The 24,940-nt window shown below is 33.3% G+C and overlaps 1 protein-coding gene across 4 annotated transcripts; it reads right to left on the reverse strand.

The window, feature by feature from the left end:
• Nucleotides 1–3,873: 3,873 nt before the first annotated feature.
• LOC141721816 (transcription initiation factor TFIID subunit 4b-like) lies at nucleotides 3,874–15,803 on the reverse strand. 4 transcript variants are annotated; one of them, XR_012574907.1, is made up of 16 exons: nucleotides 15,656–15,803; nucleotides 15,466–15,574; nucleotides 13,626–14,170; nucleotides 13,389–13,484; nucleotides 12,573–13,107; nucleotides 12,223–12,467; nucleotides 10,203–10,330; nucleotides 10,034–10,115; nucleotides 9,812–9,947; nucleotides 9,640–9,695; nucleotides 9,509–9,565; nucleotides 9,275–9,415; nucleotides 9,108–9,173; nucleotides 8,762–9,026; nucleotides 4,280–4,504; nucleotides 3,874–4,194 (listed from the first exon to the last, which is right to left on the reverse strand). XR_012574907.1 is itself a non-coding variant. In XM_074524933.1 (16 exons), the coding sequence occupies exons 1-16, from the start codon at nucleotides 15,692–15,694 to the stop codon at nucleotides 4,344–4,346; spliced, it is 2,571 nt and encodes an 856-aa protein (XP_074381034.1). In that variant the 5' UTR covers nucleotides 15,695–15,803; the 3' UTR covers nucleotides 3,874–4,343. The 4 variants fall into 4 exon arrangements, 3 of the variants coding, with proteins under 3 accessions (XP_074381034.1, XP_074381033.1, XP_074381032.1); XM_074524933.1 differs by having other exon boundaries at nucleotides 3,874–4,504; nucleotides 12,573–12,960; nucleotides 13,051–13,107; XM_074524932.1 differs by having other exon boundaries at nucleotides 3,874–4,504; nucleotides 13,626–14,167.
• Between the last annotated feature and the right edge of the window lie 9,137 nt (nucleotides 15,804–24,940).

Raw genomic sequence — 24,940 nt, forward strand, 5'->3', positions numbered from 1 at the left:
AGTGTCCACTTAATGGTTTATTATGAAGCTAAAATGTTAATATATAACACTAAGTGCCCGTTTGAAAAATCTTAAAATAAATAACTTATTTTTTAAATCGAATAAGTGATTAATAAGTGATAAGTTAATAAATTCTTATAAGTTATATAAATGTTTGGATAATTTAACTTATAAGTCATAATTTCTTTTATTTAAATGAACTGAAATAAATAATTTTTAAATATAATTATCTTAATTTATAGGGAAATTCTCATTGGTGCCCGTGTGAAATTGGCTTTTCCATATGGTGTCATCTCATGTTTTGGTCTTCCAAATTACACCCTCAAATTAACTGATTAAGCTAATTACGCTGTTCCGTTAGTGGAAACTGGAAACGTTAGTTAAACGTTTAATCCATATAATTTATTATTTTTCCTCCACATTTTAATCTTAAAACCATAATTATATTAAAATCAAAAATTAAACAAAAGGTAAATGAAACGATGGACCGGGTATTCTAAGCATACAGGTTCAATTGGAGGCTGAGCTAGGTTTCGAGTGGAAAGAGGAGAAAGAGGGAAAAAGAGGACCGTTTGGTACCATCACAATCATTCCATTTAATTGAAACTACAGGTATGATTTCGATTCAATTGTATGAATGTGTACAAAGAATAGTATCATCAGTCCATCATTTTTTGCAGCGTATGTATATATATAATCGTATGTATGTGTATGTAAGTATATAAATCAACATGAAAAGTATGTTACTTGTTCGTATGTATGTTCATATGTGTTTTTTCATATTCATATTCATATTCATATTCATATAGTGAGTGTGTATTTAATTTGCAGAATGGGCGATGATACTAGGGTTTTGAGGTTTAATTGGAGAAATCTTAAATTGGTGGATATTAATGTAGATGTAGAGAGATCTAATTTACTTGATATTGTCGTTGAGTATGAGGATGAAGCAAAAAGATTAGGAATGAAGTTGGATTATCATTTTCCAGTCTTTACTTATGTGTGGAAAATGGGCCATTGAAAACTGATAACTGATAAAGATTTTCTTCTAATGTATCAAAGAATCCCTGATAAGTTGATTATAGTTTGGGTTGGAACCGTGATGAAATCTGATCCCTTATATAAGTTAGTGTTGAACTATAGAAGGAGGGCTGAAAATATGAGCAAAGAGGGTGATTCGGGTCATCTTGATGATCTTTCTCCCTTGATGATCTTGAAGATACCTCGGTGCATGATGATGAACCCACCCAATCCAAAACAAAAAAACCCAGCAAGGAAAATAAACCCAAAAAAGTACCTAAATCCAAGCATAAACCAGCTCAAACCAAACTACCACCACCACCTATTTCTCCCAAAACAGCTTTTCAAGCACTTAAGCCCAGAAGAAGCCCTAGATTTTCCCTTGTTTTGACAGTGGAGGCTCAAAATTCAATACTTCCTGAGCAGTCATTGTTTGCTAAAAAAATATCAAAGACCACAGCCAGAAGGAAAGGATTATCAACAACAAGGGAAGTGTTAAGTGCAGTTGAAATTCCTACTGATGATGTTGAAGCTATATTTGAAGAAGGGGAAAGTAGTAAAGGTAGAAAGAGTGCCAAAAGAAGGGTAAAGTTCGATGAAAATGACATTCCTCATGATAATGTTGAAACTACACAGAATGAAGAGATGGATGCTGGTTTTTTCTGATGAGGAAGATAATACTGGGTACTTAAAGTGAAGGACAACTGGAAAGCTGATGAATGGATGGATTTTTTTTATGATGACAATGATGAGAATTACTACCAGAGACTGTACAAGAATGGAGAAATCTATGAAAACACAGAAATTGGGAAGATTCTTTGGATGTACTGGTATGTCTTACTTTTTTCCGGAGAGATCGAGAATTCGAATTCCGTTAAAAACACCTGATTTTACGTGTATGTTTGACTAGCAAAAACAAAATGGCGAAAATCGAATGTCTCTCCCTCTTTTTAAGGAATATCGAGAATTTAAATTTTTTCAAAAAATAAGGTGGGTACAACGTGTGTTTAACTAATAAAAAAATGACGATTATAAGTAATAACATGGGAAAATAGATAAACTCTCATCACATATAAGTTTAATGTCCTGTTGTTGGTTAAACTTTATTTAATATACTACTTCAGGGGCGTCCGATCTATATTTTAAGAACCCAGATTTAAGTAATTATTTTTAGCCTTCCGCGGAAAGGAGAAATGCCCTTTCGCGGAAAATATCCGTGAAATGCCAAAAAAAATTCTTTAGATCTGGACCCTTGAAATAATGATCTAAGGATTCTGGAGCAGTGTGTTAAGTATAACTTATATAACACACGATTGTTAGGGATTAGCACCCTAAGTTTAATTCATCAAAAAGGAATTTTTTTTACAATATTATTTCACTAATGTCGTCATACTTCAGGTTTAAGTTCAAAATACAAAGGCTAGTATATATAATAATTTCTAAACCGGACTAATTTTTGTACATTCTTAAAGAGTTAAATACATAATGTGTACCTCAACTTTAACTAAAATGTAAAGTGTGTACCCGATTTTAAGAAAATGCAATTTGTGTACTCCAAATTTGAGAAGTGATGCAATTTTTGTATTTTTGTTGGTTGCTGGCTAAAATAGTAAGGGCAAAGTTGGAAAAAGAATAAAATGAAACTTGATCGTGTCTAAATAGGTTAAATTTAGGTTAAATCGTTGAAAAATTTAACAAAAAATTACTTGTACATCAACAGGTTATAATTTATATATATTAATAAATATATATAGTTATCAGGCTTAATAAATCATATTAATGAGTTTATAACAAATTATATATCCCACCCAATTTTTTACAATAAAGTGGGATGGACACACTCCTATATAATTAGTTGTCTAAATTTTTAAATTTTTCTTTTCCAATATAAAATTTATTAATTTATTAATTTTATTAATTTTTTAATTATACGTGTGTTATAAAATTTTTCTTTTTACATTATATTTTATTAATTTTTTAATTATACAACGTGTGTTATTTTTTGTGAAAATTTTGGTCAATCAAATTTTATAAAAAAATCATAATAAGATCAAATTTTGATAAGTATATACCTAGGCTTACCCTAATGTAAAAAGACTAATAAAATAATCCATTAACATGTAAAAAAAATTGTGACCGTTAAACCAGTTCCTTTGATTCATTGTACAAGGACTTTAATTTTACACGCATTAATTTAAATGGGTTCCCAACATGGAGTATATAAGAAATTTACTTTTTAAAAATTTGACCTTTTGAATAAAAAAATAATGTTAATTAGAATTCTATTTAGAAAAAAAAGTTATTATACTTAAATTTTCTCTATATATAAGAAAATCACGCAAGTAAATAAGTTTAAAACGAAAATAATGTATCAAAATTCTAAAGCAACATTCGTGAAATAAGTAAAGTTCTGGTATAAATTTAGTCAAGTTAGTTTATTATTTCAATGAAGTAAAAAAAAAAATTAATTATACAAAACTAAAAAATGTGGCAAGTAGACTTGGAAACATATAAAAAAATGTGGCAAGCACACAAAATGCATCATTTATAAAAAACCGAGTACACAAATTGCATATTTAAAAATATAAGTACACACTCTGCATAAAGTGTAAACTGCAGGTATTATGCAATTTACTCTTAAATTGTGTAAAATCGGCTATTTATAAAAAAGTATCCACATTTCAGGTGTTTGATATTTAGCAAATTAGAAAAATAAAAATATGTTTTAGGTGCACAACATTTTCTATTTTCCTTTAATTAAAAATTTTAGAAAAACATCCCCTTTTTTTTAAAATGGAGTGAAATAACTTGGTAAAAGTACACAGGAGATGAAATAAATTGTCAAGAAAAAAATGAACTCATATTTGGTTAAATAAAATTATTACAATGACAATGTAATACATCCTAAATAATTACAGCCTAGATTACAAGAGGAACAAGGACCGAGGATTAGTAAATTACGAGTTCATAATAAAACTTAAGAAAAATTGTGACTATTTTTGCGGGAATTAACCATAAATAAACTCAATGTGAACATCACGATAACATCAACATTCTTATTGAAACAGATAGATGACAGAAGAAAGAAATAATTATCTGCATTGATTCTGAGACCGTAACTATAACAAGCTGCCGCCACGATACATCCTCGATCCACTCCATTTATCTGCAGTGCTGTATGTTACAGAGAACAGATGCCAAGAATTATATGGTAAGTGGTAACTGTGAAGCAGGTGATGCCAATCGACACTTTACCTACTGTCTTTAAAATGCAGGCAGCTTGAGGGAAGCATATATACTTGATAAACCACCAACTAGTCACATTATACATCTTTATGCACCTTCTCGTACAAACGATAGATTAATGAAGACTTAGACGTCTGGGGCTCCCTCTCTAGGGCAGCGATGACATCCTTCACGGAAATTTTACGCAGAACCCCTGTTTGAGACATAGCCTGATTCTTACCAGTTTTCCCCGTTGCTCCTGCCAGGAAAAAGGGCATACACGCTATGAATACATAATAATTCCTTGCACACTTGTACTTTTGGTCGAAAATCATGTAAAGGGCCCGGGGCATAGCCAGATATTGGTATTACTGGTATCAAAGTTTTATTAATGTGGGGTCTAATTTTAAAATTTAAATACACTTCATAATTTAACCCCCTCTTAAAAGGGTTAATACACCTCTGAACAGGGTTAGGCTTCAAGCTGGAAACATCTACTCTGGTCCTATCTAAAGACAAGGCAACAGGTCGGTGTATACAATTGCATCCAAGTTCTAATTAACCATATTTCACTGCTATCCTTTTGGCTTTAAACTATACTTGAATCAGACTTGGGTCTGACTTCTAAAGGATCAGTAGACAGGCCAGTAAATTGAACTCACAACCTCACCATCCTCGACTCATATGCTTCTGTGAGACTAGGGAGTTGCAACATCCTACATCAGCCATTTTCTGATTCATCATGATACGACTTGTCCTGAAATAGTGTTCAGTTTAAATTTATCATAAACAAATCCATTTCTAACTCTCTAAATCTCGTAGAAAAAGCTAGAGCGTGCTACATCAAAGGTTTGTACTTTGTACCATGACCTAGGAGTTCCTGGCAAGTGCGGCGGACTTCTATGTCAACTATGCAGCCATAGCTCCCTTTTTAACATCTCTCACCTCATATAAAGCAAGGTACACCTGAGTCCTGTCAGTATCTAAATTTTCATAGCGTCTTTTTGTAGCTACTAGCAAAACTCATCCTTAAGTGATTTACTTCATATCCATTATTCCAAAGTCAAACTCTCTCCTCATACTCTTCCTTGAGTGCTGTTCTTCATAATGCACTTGCTAGTAATATTTTCCAAATGCTTTGTATTTGAAAAGATCACCTGCTTCTATTCAATTTCTACTTTGTTGGTTTTTTATGGATGATATTAGTAAAAGAAAATGGAGAACAATGGTGCTCATACAAATAAAATTTATGCGAAGTGATTTCATATCTAACAATTCAAGTAACAAGCCTATGCATAGGCTAAAAATGATCCTAAACTACTAATCCTACTAACTAACCAACAATACTTATAATTTAGGAACAATAAAAAATAAATTAAAACAACTTTAAATAATTATTTTAACATACTTCTTATCCCTTGCTATTAACAAATTAATATACATCTAATTAGTCAGACAGATTGTTTCCTCTATAAAGTTTCGCCGTCAGTTCAACATATGCTTTTAAATTAGTCTGAGTCCTCTGAGATCTCTTGTAATGATCACTATAAATTATAAAATCCTGTTGAATCATACTTAGGAGCCTTGTCGATAATTATTCATAAAAAGTGCTGAGAGAAGATTGCAACTGCTAAGTTCAGATGCTTCCCAACTATTCTAAGGTCTGAAGTAATTTCTTATATCCTTTTAAGAAAACTTCAAAAGCAATATTAGCTTATATATCTTACAGTTAATAAATATCTGGTAATGGTTCCTTGTTGCTGATCATTTGTAATCGCTCAAGTTTTGGGGGATAATAATACTTTTTATCAAAACTACGTAAAGAGCAAAAATCATCAACAAAGGTTCTAAATTATTAGGTTAATAAATATATGGCTTATTAACCTTTTGGCCCCCAAAGTATATGTGTTTGTACCCATAAACCCCTGAACTCTGCAAGCGTACCCTTTGACCCCCGAGGTATGTATTTTCATATCCTTTAGCCCTTTTTACCGTGATAGTAAAAAATCGGAGGGGCAAAAAAGACTTTTGACCTCTGAGTTGTACAGTTATAATGGTTAAAAGGTATATTTCTCGTACCTTAAGGGTTAAAAGGTACATTTCTCATACCTTAAGGGTTAAAATGTACAACTCAGAGGAAGAGCATCAGAAATTTCTGAAGCTTTAAAGTTGTATGGTCGTGCTTGGCGACATATAGAAGGTGAGCTTCTTATGACGTTAAGAGAAATTATCACACTCTTGTCTGGTTTATGTAATCTTCTAATTTTTTTGTGTTAGTGTAGACTCTAGTATCGTAATTATTATAATTCAATTTTGTAACTCCTAATTTTATTTACGCACACAGAACATATATGCACAAAGACAGCAGTTCAGATTCGAAGCCATGCTCAGAAGTTTTTCTCTAAGGTAATTTCTGGTGTGATCAATTTCTATCTTTGCATGTTTACCTTTGTTGCTAATTATCTTCAAATGACAGTAAGTTGTTTATAATGTTGTTACATAACTCTTTCCCTATTTACTCTTTAGGTTGCAAGAGATCCCAATTCTGTGAGTGCTAGTTCCCACATTTCAATTGAAATTCCTCCACCTCGACCTAAGAAGAAACCACTTCATCCATATCCTCGTAAAGTGGCTGATTTGCTTTTGAACCGAGCAGTTGTTCTGGATCAGGTAGACAGATCTTTGTCCACGGATGTATCTCTTAATGACTTGGAGAACCTATCTCCAATTTCGATCCTGCCTACAATTGGTTCAGAGCCGCTTAGTCCTGCAGTTTCAGAACTGAATATCCATTGCCCGTCACCACTTTTATGCACTTCCAACCCATCTTCCACCACTACTTATACAGTGGAAAAAGACCACGAGTGCATGACATCCAATTCACGTGCAACAGGAAAAATGATACCATCATCCATCGAAAAGATTCCTGGATGTATGCCAGACAATTTATCAGCTTCCTCGAGCATCAAGCTATTCGGAAAGATGGTTCTGATAACAGATTCGAGAAAGCCATCTACATTAACAGAAGAGTGTAATGACTTCTTCTCAAATAGATCCCATGAAGAAAAGTTTGTTGATCAAACCAACAAGCTACTTGAAATTGAACCAGGAAATTTGGAATCTCAGGTTTCCTATGAGATGCTCTACAGTAGTACACGGACTTCTGAAAATTAATTGCCCTTATTTTGACGGTAATATGCAAAAGGCTCATACACAGACTTCAGAAGTTGGTTGATTGTATTGTTCAGAGGTTCAATCAGGCCCATTTGAGAGTTGTACCTTTTAACCATTAAGGTATGAGAAATGTACCTTTTGACCCTTAAGGTATGAGAAATGAACCTTTTAACCCTTATAACGGTACAACTTGTGTCAAATGTCTTTTTTGCCCCTCCAATTTTTTACTGTCACGGTAAAAAGGGCTAAAAGGTATGAAAATACATACCTCGGGGGTCAAAGGGTACGCACGCAGAGTTCAGGGGTTTATGGGTACAAACACATATAGTTTAGGGGCCAAAAGGTTAATAAGCCTAAATATATTGATGTCAATTGCTGCTATCATTTATCTTTTCAGGAATAAATTAGTTCAATACCAGTATATCTCACTACTAGTTTGTACTTAACAAAGTTTGACCCATTATAAAGAAGAGGCAAGCAGACTTCGGGTGACTTTAGCCCTGTATAATTCGTACCAGAATTAATAACTTGACATTTAAAAAAAAAGATGCTTGGTGGGTATACCATTCTCTTGTTAATGCTAATATGGAGCTTCTGCTGCAGTCACTTGGTAATGCAAAGTCTGAGGTTAACTCTTGGACTGAATGACATATTGAATTGTAACTTTAGTTAGTTCAGTTACCTCACTAAAATAAATTGCTTGGCTGCCTAATTAAAAAAAATTGGACCTCAACAGACCAGCATCACCGATCATAATGAAATTTCTTCAATTTCCTAGCCTAATAATTGAATAAATTTTATGTGCTACATTTAATCCATCTTTACCTAGCCAGGCACAAGATAGCAATTTAATTCCAAATATTTTTAATGCCAAAGATAGCCAGGAATGTTTATTTGCCCCCAAATTAAGTCCTACAATGCTTGAATTAACCTATTGAACTAAAAACCTTGTTTCTTTAGAAGAAAAGAATAATTGTTTGATCAAGGGTACATCATCTCGATTAGGGGAGATTTCTCATACTTGTTCTTTAGCTCATCTCCAAAGCCATATGACGTGGTACAATCCTACCAGGGTAGACTTCATAGGGCCTACGAGTTAAGGAGATGTGTCCCACGTTTTTCAATACAAACGTTTAGCACCTTTGGTTCTTGTCAAAGAAATTATGTGGACTATTAATGAAGCTTGGGAAATGAGATGCAACAAATATGACACACTACATTCCATTCTAATTTAGCTAGATGCTTGCTACAAATATGTACTAATGTAGCCTCAGTGGCATCAATGGTCGTAGAACAATATGCTTACATTAAAATAAGAATTATAATTATTAATGATACTTACCAGATGTAGCAGCAGTAGCTAATTTGCCCCTTTTGTCACCAACTTGGTTGTCCCTGGCGTTTCTTACAGGGGTTGATACAAGCTTGCGAGTTACCTCTTTAGCTGGCTGAGAAGATGAAGCAGAATCAACCCCTCCTTCGCGTTTCTGCCGCGCCGCCTCAGCCATCAATTGCCACTTTGAAAACCTGTCATCTCCTCCTACTGCAGCTCGAGCAGCAACATTTGCAGCTGTTGTTCGCATCTTGTCATCGTCCTCTTTGTTAACCTTCACATGCAAGTATCAGTCAATAATGAATTTGACTTGTTTCCACTTGATGACATATGCTTAATCAATAAGCAAAAATACCTTAGCTGGTCTTGCACGAGTGTCATCCTTCTCCTTATCTCCTTCAGTTCCAGTACTACCTTCTGGCTGCAGTGGACAACTACAAAGTTATAGCTCTCCACAAAATACATCTGAAATTTCGTAACTACAATACAATACAATATTTAAGTGAAAGACAATAAACTTACATCATTTACACCTTGATTCTTTTCTGAGTTACCCTGTGTCTTATCCCATTCTTCCCTGGCTTTCAAGTTCATTTCTATGATTTGTTGGCGTACGTCTGAGGTGACGATAGTTCGATGTCTTGCCTTCTCAATACCAACCCGCTACAAATATTAAATGTGGAAGGAATTACAATAATTGATTATTTGACTAATTTGTTATTTTGTTCAGAATAATCAATGAGATACAACAATTACCTGTTTTGAGAGTCTCACCAAATTACTTATCAGCGCACGCAAACGTTCCTCTGCACTCTAAAAAGTGAAAACTCATACCATAAGAAAAGTTCACAAATATTGTAACTAAACTAAGGTCATAGACGCTGTACCAATGACAGGCATCGTTCCACGTCATTGCTTATACTCTTCAGCCCCCATTTTTTCACTGCAACACCAAAAACAAAAACCCCAAATGTCAAGTTAAAAGCTGTCAAAAGCTCTTGCAAGATCTACGTACTTATACATCCAAATTTTTGAGATATAGGACGAACAGATTCTTACTAATTTCTGCCATTTTTTTCTGAAGCGGAACTTTCTGCAAAAACAACCTTTCTTCTTCTTCTTGCACTACTCTGCGTGATGCTTCTGAGACTCTACTGTCTTCCTTGGGCCCCGAAAATAGTTGTTCCTCTTCTTCCTGTCATAATGAATTAACAAGACATCAGAATTATACTTGCCTCAAATTATCTCGCAAGTAGATTATTAGTATTGCAAAATATATACCCGCAGATTAACTCCACTGACAGCAGTAACATCATTGAGTTGCTCAATGCTTTGATCAGAATGAAAAACCTTTTGCTTTTTCCTGTTTAAAACACAAAATATTACTATTTAGAAGGAAAACAAAAGGCTAAGGCATCTTTAAAGCTGTAGAGCCTAGAATATTCTTTACGTTGGCTGCTGTTCAGAGGCAGCCGAGTCTAAAGGTTTTTTCACACCAATAATGGCCTTCTTCATAGGTGGTTTAGCGATACTTCCAGGCCCAACTGAGGGGGTAGTAGATGACAACCGGGCACCTAACTATAATAAAGAAAGGATAAAGATTAGAAATGTATCACTGTAAATATAATAGGAAAGGGTAAAGGTTATGCCAATAAGTGATAGACTAAGTACAACTCTACAAATATGGCTTTCCAAGTTATCTTTAATTAAGAAGGAAAGATCTAAACATAAATATGTACTGATAAGTTATCAAGGAGAAAAGATCGACATGTTATTGCCGTAGGAGGATTAAAATAAACATAATTAGATCAATATTCAGATAATAGAAGCTCGTGCTATATCCTAATAAAATAAAAAATTTAAAAAGGAGTTCCTTTTCTTGTCTTGTTTTTTTAATAGGTTGAAGCCAAATAACTCATTCAACTTTCACTTTCAGTTTGAACATTCAATGTTTTAGCTTTTAATCACTCCAACGCCTGTACGCCACTAACTTTTCAAACCAATAGATATGGGGCCAATGTACAAAAAGAAGAACTTGGGTTAAATGAAGCTGATGTGGAATGAACCTGAATTACCAATATCCACATCGCAGACAAACAAATATCGAAGACCCAACCTATCTTCTCATTTATGAAGAAAAAGAGACCAAAATAAACTTAAGAATGTTTATTCTCTGATCTTCGTCTCCATTCTCTGAATTGAGAGCTTAATGGAACCATCCAGGTTCAAAGGTTATTTCATGAGATACGATGAAAGCTTTTAAAAGAGAGACAAAACAGTGAAAACAAGAAAAGCATTTACATTCTAGATATGGAGTGTTTAGCGATTGATCGGTGGCATATATTGGAAGAGAGACAAAAGATGACACGGGTTTAAATCTGAGAGCTGCCACTGATGAGAGCAAGGACAACAGTGTGAAAGGGAAAAATGAAGTAGAACAGCGAGAAAGAGAAAGCCACTCCATTATTAACTATTGAGAGGAACAAACAGACGAGGAAGAATTTCACCTGTGTAAAATTTAGTAGATACACCAAAACATTATTCAAAAGTTTTTATAAATGTTTGAACTCTTACGTGTACATATGTGCACAAGTCAGAAAAACAGAGTTATGCAATATCTTGAACTATCTAGTAACTCACTACCTAAGTAGATGCTAAAACACACTCTACATATCAAGTAACTTTGAAATTTATCTATTGCATAAATAATTTTAAGCTTTATAATAAAAATTACAGATTAATACAGTCTACTTTACTGTTTTGTACCTAATACAATACAAATACTTGTTTAATCTAAATGATAATTCAATTATAAACCATTAATTAATTGCTGTTTTAGATTTTAGAAATGTGGGTGTAAAGTACAGATTATGTGTTTTGAATTCAAATAGAAAACTTTTTCTAGCTGTAACTTAGTGACTGTCTTCCACTTCACATCCATACCTAAGAGCATGACGAATCAGCAATTTGCTAGTATTTTAATTAGTACTATCTCTTGTCCACAAAATTTAAAGTGACCAAAATGTCATTGATCAGTACTGTCTACTTGTGCAGAGTACACCTACATAAGCATTACCCTGGAGAAAGGATAATATTTTCCATTTAATTTCCCAATATGCAGTATTTCTAGCATTCGAAGATTGCTATGGAGATTCCTGTACTCCCTCCTCCCTCCTACTGGGTGGTGATCCAATTTACTAAGCTGGTTTATCACATTAGAATGGCCAAAAATCAACGTAGTCTTAGTTTCATCACGTTGTTCAGATTTAGTAAGATGCAATTCCAATTTAATTCAAATTCACATCATCCATGTCATTAAGTTTTTCCCCCATGTATAATCTCTATTCCCGTAAATAATAGGTGGGTTCTCTTCGGATTTTAGATTCAAAAATATATTTGATTGTGTATTTGGCAGACCACAGAAATCATGACAGAGTAATTAAATCAGCAGTAGCATGTAAGAAAAGTACCGAGTTACTCGAGTCCATCTGGGTTGTGATAGATGATAGACCTGCGTTTGACTGCATGATAGCGGTCGATGTAGAGAATCCCGTCCTGGTTTGCTGCATCCCTATGGAATCATTACTCAATTTCCCAGAGGCATTTCCTTGTTCGAACTGTGCAGGAGAGAAAGAAGATACCCCCTGTGAAGAGGACAGCTGAGATTTCTGTTGCTCATTTGTCTGATCGATTGGCTCTTGTTTCACATAATGTCCTGTAATTGAAGCACTATTACCCAGCTCTTCTTTAACAGATGACTGATAATTAACTGAATTCTGTTGCATTTTTGAATGGTTTATTGAGTGAGAAAAATTTTCACCTTGCCCTCTCATGGGTTCAGTGTTCTGCTTCTCATACTTGGGCACCCCAATTGATTGTATTGTGCCAGCGCCTGGATGAATCGGGACTTGCCTGGCCTGAATATTTTGAGGCTGTTGTTTGAGGGATTGCATTGGGCCATGCATATTTCCTCCAGCATATTGACTATAATTACTGCCTGTAGTTCCATAAGAAGGAAAAGATGACGGAGAAAAGTGCATATGTTGTTGTTGCTGCTTATTAAGCCCCTGTATCGGAATGGGGCGCTCCCTTTCCTGCTTTATATCATGCAAAATATGGCCATTATTATCCATTGCCATGTTGCTTGAATCAGTCATTGCTCGAACTGCTGAAGAATGATTAGATGGGTTTACTGAAGAGTTGAGACCCTGTTGATTAAGTTGGGCGAACGAATGAGATTCAGAGAACTGTTTGCCACCAACAGCTGGCATTTTCATATGCTGTAGTTGAGCAGGAACCTGTGAGTGCGACGCAACTTGTGTTGGTGCAACCTGTGCCTGTGAGGTGCGAGGAGCCTGCAATCCAGCTCTATTTTAGCATACATCCATCTTAATGTCATTGTAGTCAAATTATAACGACTCCTCCAATAATAATACCTTGTCCTCTACACAGCAAACACTTTCAGGAAAAATAGATAAAGGTACTAGAATCCACACCAGCCTCTCTTAAAAATTATAATAAATAGATAAGGAATTTTAAATTTATTTCAACTTAATGATCTGTGCCAATATTAAGGAACATAAGACAGTGAATTTGCAATAGATGGATCACAATTCTTGAATTTTCTTCTCGTTACCTGTTCCTGCAACTTTACAACTGCCAGCTTGAGCATGTGGTCCCCCACAAGACTTCTCATGTGCTTTACAAAGGCATCTTTAGATATTTCATTTTTCTGAAAGAGCAAGATTGAGATTGTCATGTTTAGCAATAAAAACAAATGCAAAGTGGCTGTAAAGAGATGGTTTGAGATTGTCATGTTTAGCAATAAAACAAATGCAAAGTGGCTGTAAAGAGATAGGGGTAATGGTGTTACTTTTAATCTATTATAGATAGTTCTGAGTTGCATGGCTTTGTCTTTATCAAGTAGTGGTTCTATAACGGGAAATAACATCGCAAATGGTACTTGTTTTCCATTTTTCGAAGCAGTATTAGCCTGACTTGATGCTGCAGCTTGTTGACTATTCATCTTCTGTGACCGAAGGTACTGAGATAGGCTACTTGGATCCTGTGCTCTATTTGGTTCTTGACCAACAGCAGTACTTCTTTCTGAGTTCTGGATACTTATTGATTGTGATACATGTGGATTCGTCTGCTCAGTCTGCTGTTGCGGAAAACTGTCTTGAGACTGTTTCTGTTGAACGGGAATGGAACTCAATTCCTTTGAGGAGTCGAGCTGTTGTAGCTGGTTTTCTGAAGCAGAACCATGCTGATTTAATTCTTGTATAGAAGGATGTTGCTCCTGTTTGGCAACATTCACAACTTGCTGACTTTGGCAACTGGCATTTTCATTTTGGCTGGAAGTTTGCCACTGTGGAAACAATTGGCCTGAGTTATGGTTGCTTCCTTGAGATAAAGCTGCTATAAAATCCAGTTTCATACACCATCAGAAGTCAGGAGTTTAATCGGTACATAACAAAATTAGTAGTTTACTTAAGATATCTTTGCTCGAGATATCTTTGGTGCAAAAGTTTAATATTAACACTAGTTCAATTTAAAAAGAGAAAAGCTTACATAATGCAATTACTTTCCGAATAATCAGACATTACGTTCAAATACACTCATCAATGATCAAAAACCACTACACGCGTGTGTGCGCACACTCACACACACATATATATATAAATCAGTTACCTACATTTCTAACATCTAATCCCTACATAAAAATATTAACTTGACCTGCAACTTTACACTGCCTAAGTTCACCCTCATAAATTGGCAAAAAAGCATAATTTCCAATTAAAACGAAGAACAGGGTACCCATTTTAGTACGAATCTAAGCAACCAATTTTAAATAACTCCCTTAACCCACATTTCCTCCATCTACAATCAACAACAATACAAAAGAACTTCATAAATAATATACACGGCAGAAGTCAATCAGCTCATATAAAACACCCACTTTTCACTTTTGAACATTTAATTTCTACATAAAAATCTAAACTTGGAACTCCAACTCTAAGCCACTCAACTCCACACTAATAATTGGAAAAAATGGCATACTTTCCACCATATCAACAAAAAGGGTATTCATTATAGCACAAATCTTGAGTTCTTAACAACCTATTCGACAAAAAAGTTTGACATACATCTCGACAACCCACTAAATAACTTCATACATACAACACACACATCAAAACTCAATAAGTTCATATCAATCACCCTAAATTCTAGATAAAAATCTATACTTTAAGCTTTAACTCTAAAAGCCACTCAATCACAAACTCATCAATCTAGCCAAATGCATACTTTCCATCAAAATCAACAAAAGGGTATTCAATTCAGCACAAATCTTGAAAACCAATTTGCACAAATAGCTCAAAAAATCTAAACTTTGACATCCAACTCTAAAAGCCACTCAATCCCAACCTCATCAATCAAACCTAACCGCATACTTTCCATAAAAATTGACAAAAGGGTATTCAATTCAGCACAAATCTTGAAAACCAATATGCACAAATAGTTTAAAAAATTTAAACGTTGACCTCGAACTCTAAAAGCCACTAACCCCAACCTCATCAATCTCGCAAACCTGCATACTCTCCATCAAAACCAACAAAAGGGTATCCAATTCATCACAAATCTTGAAACCCCATTTACCCAAACCACTCAAAACCAATCAAAAAACACCTCAAAAAAATTCAAATTAAACTCACCAGTCTCAGACTCAGAAGGGTGAGAAACAACAGAAGTATCCCCTTCAATATCTCTATTCAAAGCAGCTGTAAATGCCTCTACATCAGCACCAGAATGCATAGTTTCATCCTGCAATTTCATCAAACCATTAACAAAATCAAAAATATACATACATATATATATATAAACATGTATGTAACAAAAAAAGACCTCATCTTCTTCAAGGAGCTTCATAATAGAAGGGTCCATTTGAATTGCTGTATGATCTTCAAAAAGCTTAGTTTGTGTATATAGGTTCGTAGAGGCTTCAAATTGGAGCTTTCGACGTTTGCTTGCTTTTATAAGATCCGGTAAGGTTGTTGCAAGATAGGTATTAAATATTTTACAAATTAATATTGTTTTTATAATTTTTTACAAATTTCAGTACTCAACATAGGAGAATTTAATTTTTTTATTAAAAAATACATAATTTGAAACGTAATTGGATAAAAGGTTTATATATTTTGTAAGACCCCGGAAATTACGGGAAATTACGGCTATTTTGTTTGGTATTAAATAAAATATTATGTATTTTATTTTAATGTGAATTATGTTTGGTCATAAATTTGACTTGTTGTGTGTTTTACATGTTCAGTGCGATTTCGAGTATTTTTCAACTATTTTATTTCGCGATAAATGTGTTTATATGTAATATTATGTTTTCGAGATTAAATTTTAATAATTGATATTGCGGGTGGGGTATTTGGCATTATTTTACGTAATATGGAAGTTATCATATGAATTTTGAGAATATCTAGTTAATTTAGAAAATGTTTCATTTTGTGAAAATTGATCTTAATGGGACCCTACCAGTACTCCAAAGCCCACAAAAATCATATTTTTATTTTTTATAAAATCACGGGACTTCAACATATTTTATATTTTCAAAATTTTGAAATATTTATAATTTTTAGGGAATTTTGACATAAATTTTATATTTTTTTGATTAAAAATTATTCTCGGATTATTATTAATTTTGGGCTAATTATTTTTATTCAATGATATAATTATGTCCTAAATAATTTTGGGATAATATTTTGTAATTATAAATAGATTTTAATTATTATTTATTTTTATAAAAATTCAGAAAATATATTAAAAATCTGAAAAATCTCAAAAATTAGGGTTAGGGTTTCAAGAACTGTTCTTGGAATCAAACCATGATTTTGAGGTGATCTGTACAGCAAACTATGTGGTGTTTGTAGTCAATCTGAAGCTCTTGAGAAACTCTATAAGATTATGACATTAAAACGATTCGCAGATTGGTAATTTACTAATTTTTAATTCGAATTTTAGTGTTTATGTTCAAAATTAGAGGGTTTTATTTTTCAGGGGTTATTGAATTAATTTGTTGTATGATATAGCTTCGTGATATTAAGTAGAGTCGTATTATGTATATAAGATGATGATTTGATTCCTGGATGTGTTAGCCGAGTTCTTCATATTTTTCATTTTTTTTTATTTCGATTTTCAGGATTTGTTGTTAATTGCTTGATGATATAAATTGCTCGGTTAGATCGGGTAATTTATAAGTTTCGATTTGACACCTAGAACGTTGATTTTCATTTGGAAACGAATGATTTCGTTGTTTGGCCGGATTTCTTCGCCGACGAGGTTGTGTTTTTGATCGGTTTTTGTATTTGATTGATAAGTTGTTGTTGTTAATTCTGTCGTGTTGTCGGGACGATTCTAGTCCGATTTCGGTGAGAAACCAGGACGAACGGAGTTGATTTGGACTCTAATCGAGGCTGCTGGATTTCAGCCGGAAGGCCGCCGGTTTTTGGGATTTCTCCAAATTCCGATCACCTTCAAGCTTTTTCCGGTAGCTATTCTTGAGGAAGGGGTTTTGATCCTCCTAAGTTCAAACCCAGTTCAAAAATCTGTTTCTCACATTTTATTTGAAAAATAATTCAAAATTTTTTATTTTATACCCAAAATCGATTTTAAATTTTAAATTTTATTTGGTTAATTATTTTAAATAATTAACTGAATTATTTTAATTCCTGAAAATTATGTCTTACATTATTTTTAAAATTCATAATTTGATTTAATTATTTATAATTTATTTTAATTAATTATTTATGATTTAATTAGTTAATTAATTCATTTAATCAATTAATTATATCTATAAATAGTTAAATAAAATGTAAGTATTTATAATTAAGCCAAATAATATTTTAAAAATTATTTTGAGCTTTTAAAAATATATGAAGGTATTGAATATTCAATTAATATTATTATTAATTGAATTATTTGTATTTTATTCGTAATAAATAGACCGTTCATCCGTTTAATACGAATCGAATGTTTCTAGACTCAGAAAAATATTCTGCTTCTATTAAAAATACTTTCGAGACAAAAATTTTTTTGTATCAAAAGGTTTCTATTTTGTAAACGTTTCTGAATCGCATATTTATCAAAAAGTCGTATTTCGACTCGATTTCAGTTTTAAACATACCGAGTCTAATATTGTTACGAACTGAATCCTTATCTATTATCATCGGGTGAGTATCGGGTGAGTAGACGATAATGATAGATATATGAATTAGATAATTATATATTATTGATTAGTTAAAAGAGTATCTTTTATGATAGAAACACATAGTTCGAGGCGTACAAGGCCAAATATATAGATTAAAAGTAAAGCTTGTTTATATGTGGTACATGAGACGAGTAGATACAGAGATGAGGTGAAAATAGAATGGTGATTGATAAGTTAACGTCAGATAGTCTGTCGACGGAACTACAGATATACCAGAGTTGAGTTATATGGAAGATGATTAAAGATCAAAGGGTTTATCAATTGAGTCAAATATATTTTCCCTATTCTAAATTCAGAATAGTTAAATATTTTACTTTTCGCCGCAATAAATATTGATTATGCAAGTATCTCATATTCTTGTTCTTTTATTATGATTTATGATCTCTTGAGCAAATACCTATTGTCTTAGGTTATTTGCGAACCCTGAATTATGATATTTTAACCAAAATAGTTTTTTTTGTATCAAAATACTTTACGGATTGGATAGTTATGAAAAGGGTCGGGGATGGACTGAACTCTATGATTTATTAGGCCAAAATGGCCCGAATACCCTGTATGATAGTGAGTCTATGCAGATGGGCATTGATCCGTACTATATTTTAACTGATCAGCATAATATTATACATATGTTATGTTGGTTCTAGTGTCCAGTCTAATTTATTGTTGATCGCCATTAACGACATCCTTTCTTGGAAAGTTTCATGATTACAAAACGGAAATTAGTTAACTAAAATAGGTATAGCTTAAAATTATAATATAATTATTTAAATTTGATTAACTTAAAATTTTAATAATGTATATCATGTCGTAAATTAGATGCGCATGCACGAAATACTATATTATTGCATATAATATACAGAATATATTTAAATTAGATGCATAAATTAAATTAGGTGGAGTTGGGTTGGGTTTGAAATTTTTTTAACCCATCCAAATATCTGTTTTTTTTAATCTATTTGAAGGTTCGAAAATAGGGTCGAATTGGATCGGTTCGAACGAGTTGAGCAACCCATAAACACCCCTAACCCAGATTTAAATATTTCGCGAGAAAGTAAAAATTACAGGGGAAAGGGTAAAGTTTTTATGCAAAAAATTATAGCCAAAAGGAAAAAAATAATTTTTTAATCGGGGCATTAATATTTAATCGGGGGTATTAATAATTAGTTTTGAAAAAAATTCGTGATAACTAATATTACTCCATTATAAAATATTAATTTTTACAAATACAATATAATAATTTGTTGCAATTGCGACAAATAAATATATTTGATTTGTCAAAAAAATTAGTTATCGTTATCATATATTCTAAATCAATAAATGATATTCTAAAATCATATATCCGAAAATTTTATAATATCATTTATTGATTTAAATTTTAAGATAATGGTGACTAATTTTTCTGACAAATCAAATAAATTAATTTATCGCAATTGCAACAAATTATCATATTGTTTTTGTAAAAAAATATTTTATTAATATAGTTTGGTAGTAGGTCGGTTGGTACTTGGTGAAATTACTTAATTACCCTTACTTAATTATTTCAATTCTAATTATTGGGTCAATCAATTCTAATTCTAATTGATATTGAAGTGAACTTCCTCTATTAGTTTACCAATTTCAATTCTATTCTATATCGAACTCTATATCATTATAATTTATATTAAATTCAACTTCTTCTACCAATTTATATTTTAATTCATATCGAGTTCTATATTATTCTAATTTGTTACTTTGGGCTAAAATTAATAAGCAAACAATATATAATTATTAAGATTTAGTTGATATGTCATGTGAATCGGGCTATGATAAAATAATAATACTATCGGCCCTCCTAAAAAAATTACACAAATGAACTTGGATAAACAAAATAATATATTTTGTTTATCCAGAATAAAAAAATACATTATACAATTGATTCAGACTTACACAAAACTAAAATAAAAATACAAATTGACAAACAAAAAAAAATAATATATACTAATTATTTAGTCTAAAACAAAATTATCTTTTTGATCCACACTTAAAAAATTTAAAATTAAACTAAAAATAATTAGTTTGATTTGGTCGGTGTATTGGACATCAGGCAAAATTAAATAATATAAACCACTGATCCGAGATAAATCAAATTAATATTAGACTAAGTATAATTCGTATCCTGTTAGATATATTTGATAATGTCATGGCTAATATGATTTATGTTTAGATTTCAGATCTTACTTAACAGGACAAGTCAGTACTTAACCATTAATCAGTACTTATACTGGAAGTCAAGACTTAAGGATATCAGTACTTATATTATCCTGAGATAATCATTAGAAGTTAGATATCAGAACTTAAGTGTTGAAGGACGATCAGATAAGGACAGTAGTTGATTAAAGGAAAGAAGATCAAGATAAACATAAGAAGAGATATGCATGAAGAAGGAGTTCCGTGAAGAATGGAATACTTGGAAGAAAAGATATCTGATTGATATATTTTAGGAAGCAGAATTATATTCCATATCAATTAGCGATTATCTTGTAACTGTGTAGTATATATACACAGACATAGGGTTTACACTATAAGTGTTATCATATTCGAGAAGATTATTAATTATAACCCTAGCAGCTCTCGTGATATTTGTTCATCACTGAGAGGTAACAGTTTCATACTGTAACAGAGTTTATTGTTTCAATAAAGTTTGTTTTCTGTTACTTAAGATTTTAAAGTTCGATTTGATTGTATTATACACTATATTCACCCCCTCTACAGTGTGTGTGACCTAACAAGTGGTATCAGAGCCTATCTGTTAACACACATACAGTTAAAGATCCAAACACAATCATGTCTGACACATAAACTCCAACTAAGTCTACCAAAACTGAGGAACCACCAAAGACACAAATTCAGAGTCGGTATGAGACCATCAGAGTTCCCATACTGAGACCATCTGAATATCCCATATGGAAGGTGAGAATGACCATGTTCCTGGAAGCAACAGATCCAGAATACCTTGATAGAATCAAGGAAGGATCTCACAAACCAACCAAGCTTGTTGTTGCAGTTGCAGGTGAAGCAGCAAAGACTGTACCAAAGGAAAAGAGTGATTATACTGCTGAAGATATAGCATCAATTGCTAAGGATGCTAAGGTACAACACTTACTGCATAGTGCCATTGATAATGTAATGTCAAACAGGGTAATCAACTGCAAGACTGCTAAGGAGATATGGGATGTTCTGGAAACAAGGTGTCAGGGAACTGACACAATTAAGAAGAACATGAAGACAATACTAACTCAAGAGTATGAACACTTTGACTCAAAGACTAATGAGCCATTGAATGATTTATATGATAGATTTGTCAAACTTTTGAATGATTTGTCATTGGTTGACAAAGAGTATGATCTTGAAGATTCAAACCTTAAATTCCTGTTAGCTCTTCCTGAATGCTGGGATTTGAAGGCAACAACAATAAGAGACAACTACAATCTTGATGAAACAACTCTTGATGAAATCTATGGAATGCTCAAGACTCATGAACTTGAGATGGAACAAAGAAGCAAGAGGAAAGGAGGAAAGTCAAGGACAGTTGCTCTTAAGGCTGAAGAAGAATCCCCCAAAGCAGCTTCCTCAAGGAAAGACAAGGGTAAAGCTCTTGTTATAAAGTCTGATACTGAGTCATCAAGTTCTGAAAGTGATGATGACTCAGATTCTGAAAGCTTGCCTGAGACTGATGCTGATGAGGAGATGATGAAGTTGTGTGCTCTTATGGTGAAAGGAATCACAAAGATTGCATACAGGAAGTTCAGGAAGGGAAAGAAGTTTTCCAGGAAAGGCATAAGTTCTGATAAGAAGAATTTCAGAAGATCTGAAGGCAGAGGAGGAAAGTCTGACAGAGGAGATTATACCAATGTTAGATGCTATAACTGTGGTGAGAAAGACCACATATCTCCTGATTACAAGAAGGTAAAGGGTGACAAAGGCAAGGCTCTTGTCACAAAGTAGAAAAGCTGGACAGACACCTCAGACTCTGAAAGTGAGGAGAACTATGCATTAATGGCAAATACTGATAAAGAAAGTGCTAAGAGCAGTTCTGAAGCTGCTGAAATAAAGGTACCTCAGACTACTTATGCTTTTCATACTGATGATATTAATGAGTTGAGAAGATATCTTAAAACCATGTTTGTTAGTTATAGAGATCAAACTTTAACATGTGAAAGATTAACTTCTGAAAATCTTGCTTTTAAGAAAAGAAATGATTTCTTAGAAAAAGAGTTAGTCATGTTTCATCAAACTCAGAAGGATAGAGATGATGCTTTCTATGTTAGGGATAAAGTGCTAAAAATGAATGAATCTCTAAAAACTGAGTTAGAAAAGGAAAGAGAGATTATCAGGACTTGGACTAATTCTGGCAAAACAACTCAAAATTTGCTAAGTAGTGGAAACTGGAAAGAGGGCTTAGGTTATGGAGAGGATAAGAATGATAAAGGAACTGAAGAAATTAAGCATGTTGTTAAGCAAAAGCCAAAGTTAAAACCTGTTAAGTTTGTAACTATAAAGTCTGAAAATGAGAAATCAGAAGTTAAAGAGGAATTAACTTCTGACAAACTAAAACATGAAAAGACAGCTGAAGTAAACATAGGCTTAATGACAAAGAAGCAGCTTAAACATAAGCTGAAAGATGTTAAGAATGCAAACAAGGTAAAATCACCTAGGAAAAATAGGAATGGAAAGAAAGGTGTGAATAAAAGCAATGATTATAAACCTGTTCCTGATGCTCCTAGGAAAACATGTCATAACTGTGGAAGTTCTAATCATCTGGCTTCTTTTTGCAGGAAGAATAAGAATATTAACTCCTTACCTTCAAAATCAGGAGTTAAGAGTCAGTCTGTTAGATACAAACCACAAAATCCTTGTTTTCATTGTGGTAGTTTATGGCATTCCATTTATACTTGTAAGAATATCATAGTTTGTACTATGATTATTATCAAATAAAATCTTCTTTGAAGAAAGTTTCCAATGTTCCTTCTAGTGTAAATTCTGATTCAAAGTCTGATAATGTAAGTTCTGAAAAGAAAAATGTTAACATAAACTCTGATGCTAAATCCGCTGCAAATGTTAACAAACTTAATAAGACCAAAGGATCCAAGCAAGTCTGGGTCCTTAAAACTAATAATTAGTGGTCTTTGTGATTGCAGGGCAACAGGAAAAATATTCTAGTTCTGGACAGTGGATGTTCAGGACATATGACTGGAAATAAGGCCCTGCTATCAGACTTTGTGGAGAAAGCTGGCCCAAGTGTTTCCTGTGGAGATGGCAACATTGGAAAAACATTGGGATATGGCAATATCAATCTTGGGAATGTCATAATTAAAGAAGTAGCTCTGGTCTCAGGACTTAAACACAATCTGCTGAGTATAAGTCAAATTTGTGACAGAGATTATCATGTTGATTTCTTTGAAGAACACTGTGAAATTGTGAGTAAATCTAAAGGCAAAATTGTTCTGAAAGGATACAGGCGTGGTAACATTTATGAAGCTAAGCTTTCAACAAGTACTGATGGTTCTGCAATCTGTCTGATGAGTAGAGCATCAATTGAAGAAAGCTGGAATTGGCACAAGAAACTCTCTCATTTAAATTTCAACAATATAAATGAACTGGTCAAGAAAGATCTTGTGAGAGGATTGCCAAAGTCAGTATTTGCTCCTGATGGTCTTTGTGTGTCATGTCAGAAGGCCAAACAAAGAAAATCTTCATTCAAGAGCAAGACTGAATCATCAATTCTTGAGCCTTATCATCTACTACATGTTGATCTATTTGGTCCAGTAAATGTCATGTCTATTGCAAAGAAGAAGTATGCGTTGGTCATAGTGGATGAGTTCACCAGATACACATGGGTGTATTTCTTGCACACAAAAAGTGAAACTGCATCAATCTTGATTGAACATGTCAAACATCTGGATAAATTGGTCAAAGATTCTGTGAAAATCTTAAGGAGTGATAATGGCACTGAGTTCAAGAATTTGATGATGGAAGAGTTCTGCAAAAACCATGGAATAAAGCAGGAATTTTATGCTCCTGGAACTCCACAGCAAAATGGAGTTGTTGAAAGGAAGAATAGAACTCTCATTGAAGCTGCACGTATAATGCTTGAAGAAGCAAAGCTTCCAACCTATTTCTGGGCTGAAGCTGTGCAGACTGCTTGTTTTACTCAAAATGCAACACTTATTAACAAGCATGGAAAAACACCATATGAGATGGTGAAGAAAAAAAAGCCAAATCTGAAGTACTTTCATGTATTTGGATGCAAGTGTTTTGTTCTCAAGACTCATCCTGAACAGCTATCTAAGTTTGATCTAAAAGCTGATGAAAGAATCTTTGTTGGATATCCACTTTCCACAAAAGCCTTCAGAGTCTATAATTTGAGAACAAAAGTGGTCATGGAATCTATCAATATCTCTTTTGATGATAAGAAGATTACTGGTCTTGAAGATTTCATTGACCATGATCAGCTGAGATTTGAAAATGAAGACTCAAATTCTAATACTGAAAATCCTGACAGTCTAAGTCCTGATACTGTAAACTCTGATGGATTAGACTCTGATATTATTGAAATTGTGGTGACTACGTCAAAGGAAGATGCACCTATGCAGGGGGGCATACTCAAGATCCTACCACATCTCAAGAAACATCAGAACATACATCTGGCTCTTCAAGTTCTGATTCGTCAAGTTCTGATAAGCCAAATTCTGATAATGCTGAAAATCTAGATTCTGAAGAATCCAACTCAGAGAGCATAGTTTCAGGGGGAGCATCAGAAAATGAAAATGAAGACAGCATGGATCATGGGGACGCATCCAGTTCTAGAGAAAACCTTCCATCTGCAAGGAAGTGGACAAAGTCACATACACCTGATTTGATAATTGGAAATCCTG

Source organism: Apium graveolens, chromosome 4 (genome assembly GCF_009905375.1).
Source record: "Apium graveolens cultivar Ventura chromosome 4, ASM990537v1, whole genome shotgun sequence".
Lineage (NCBI taxonomy): Eukaryota > Viridiplantae > Streptophyta > Magnoliopsida > Apiales > Apiaceae > Apium > Apium graveolens.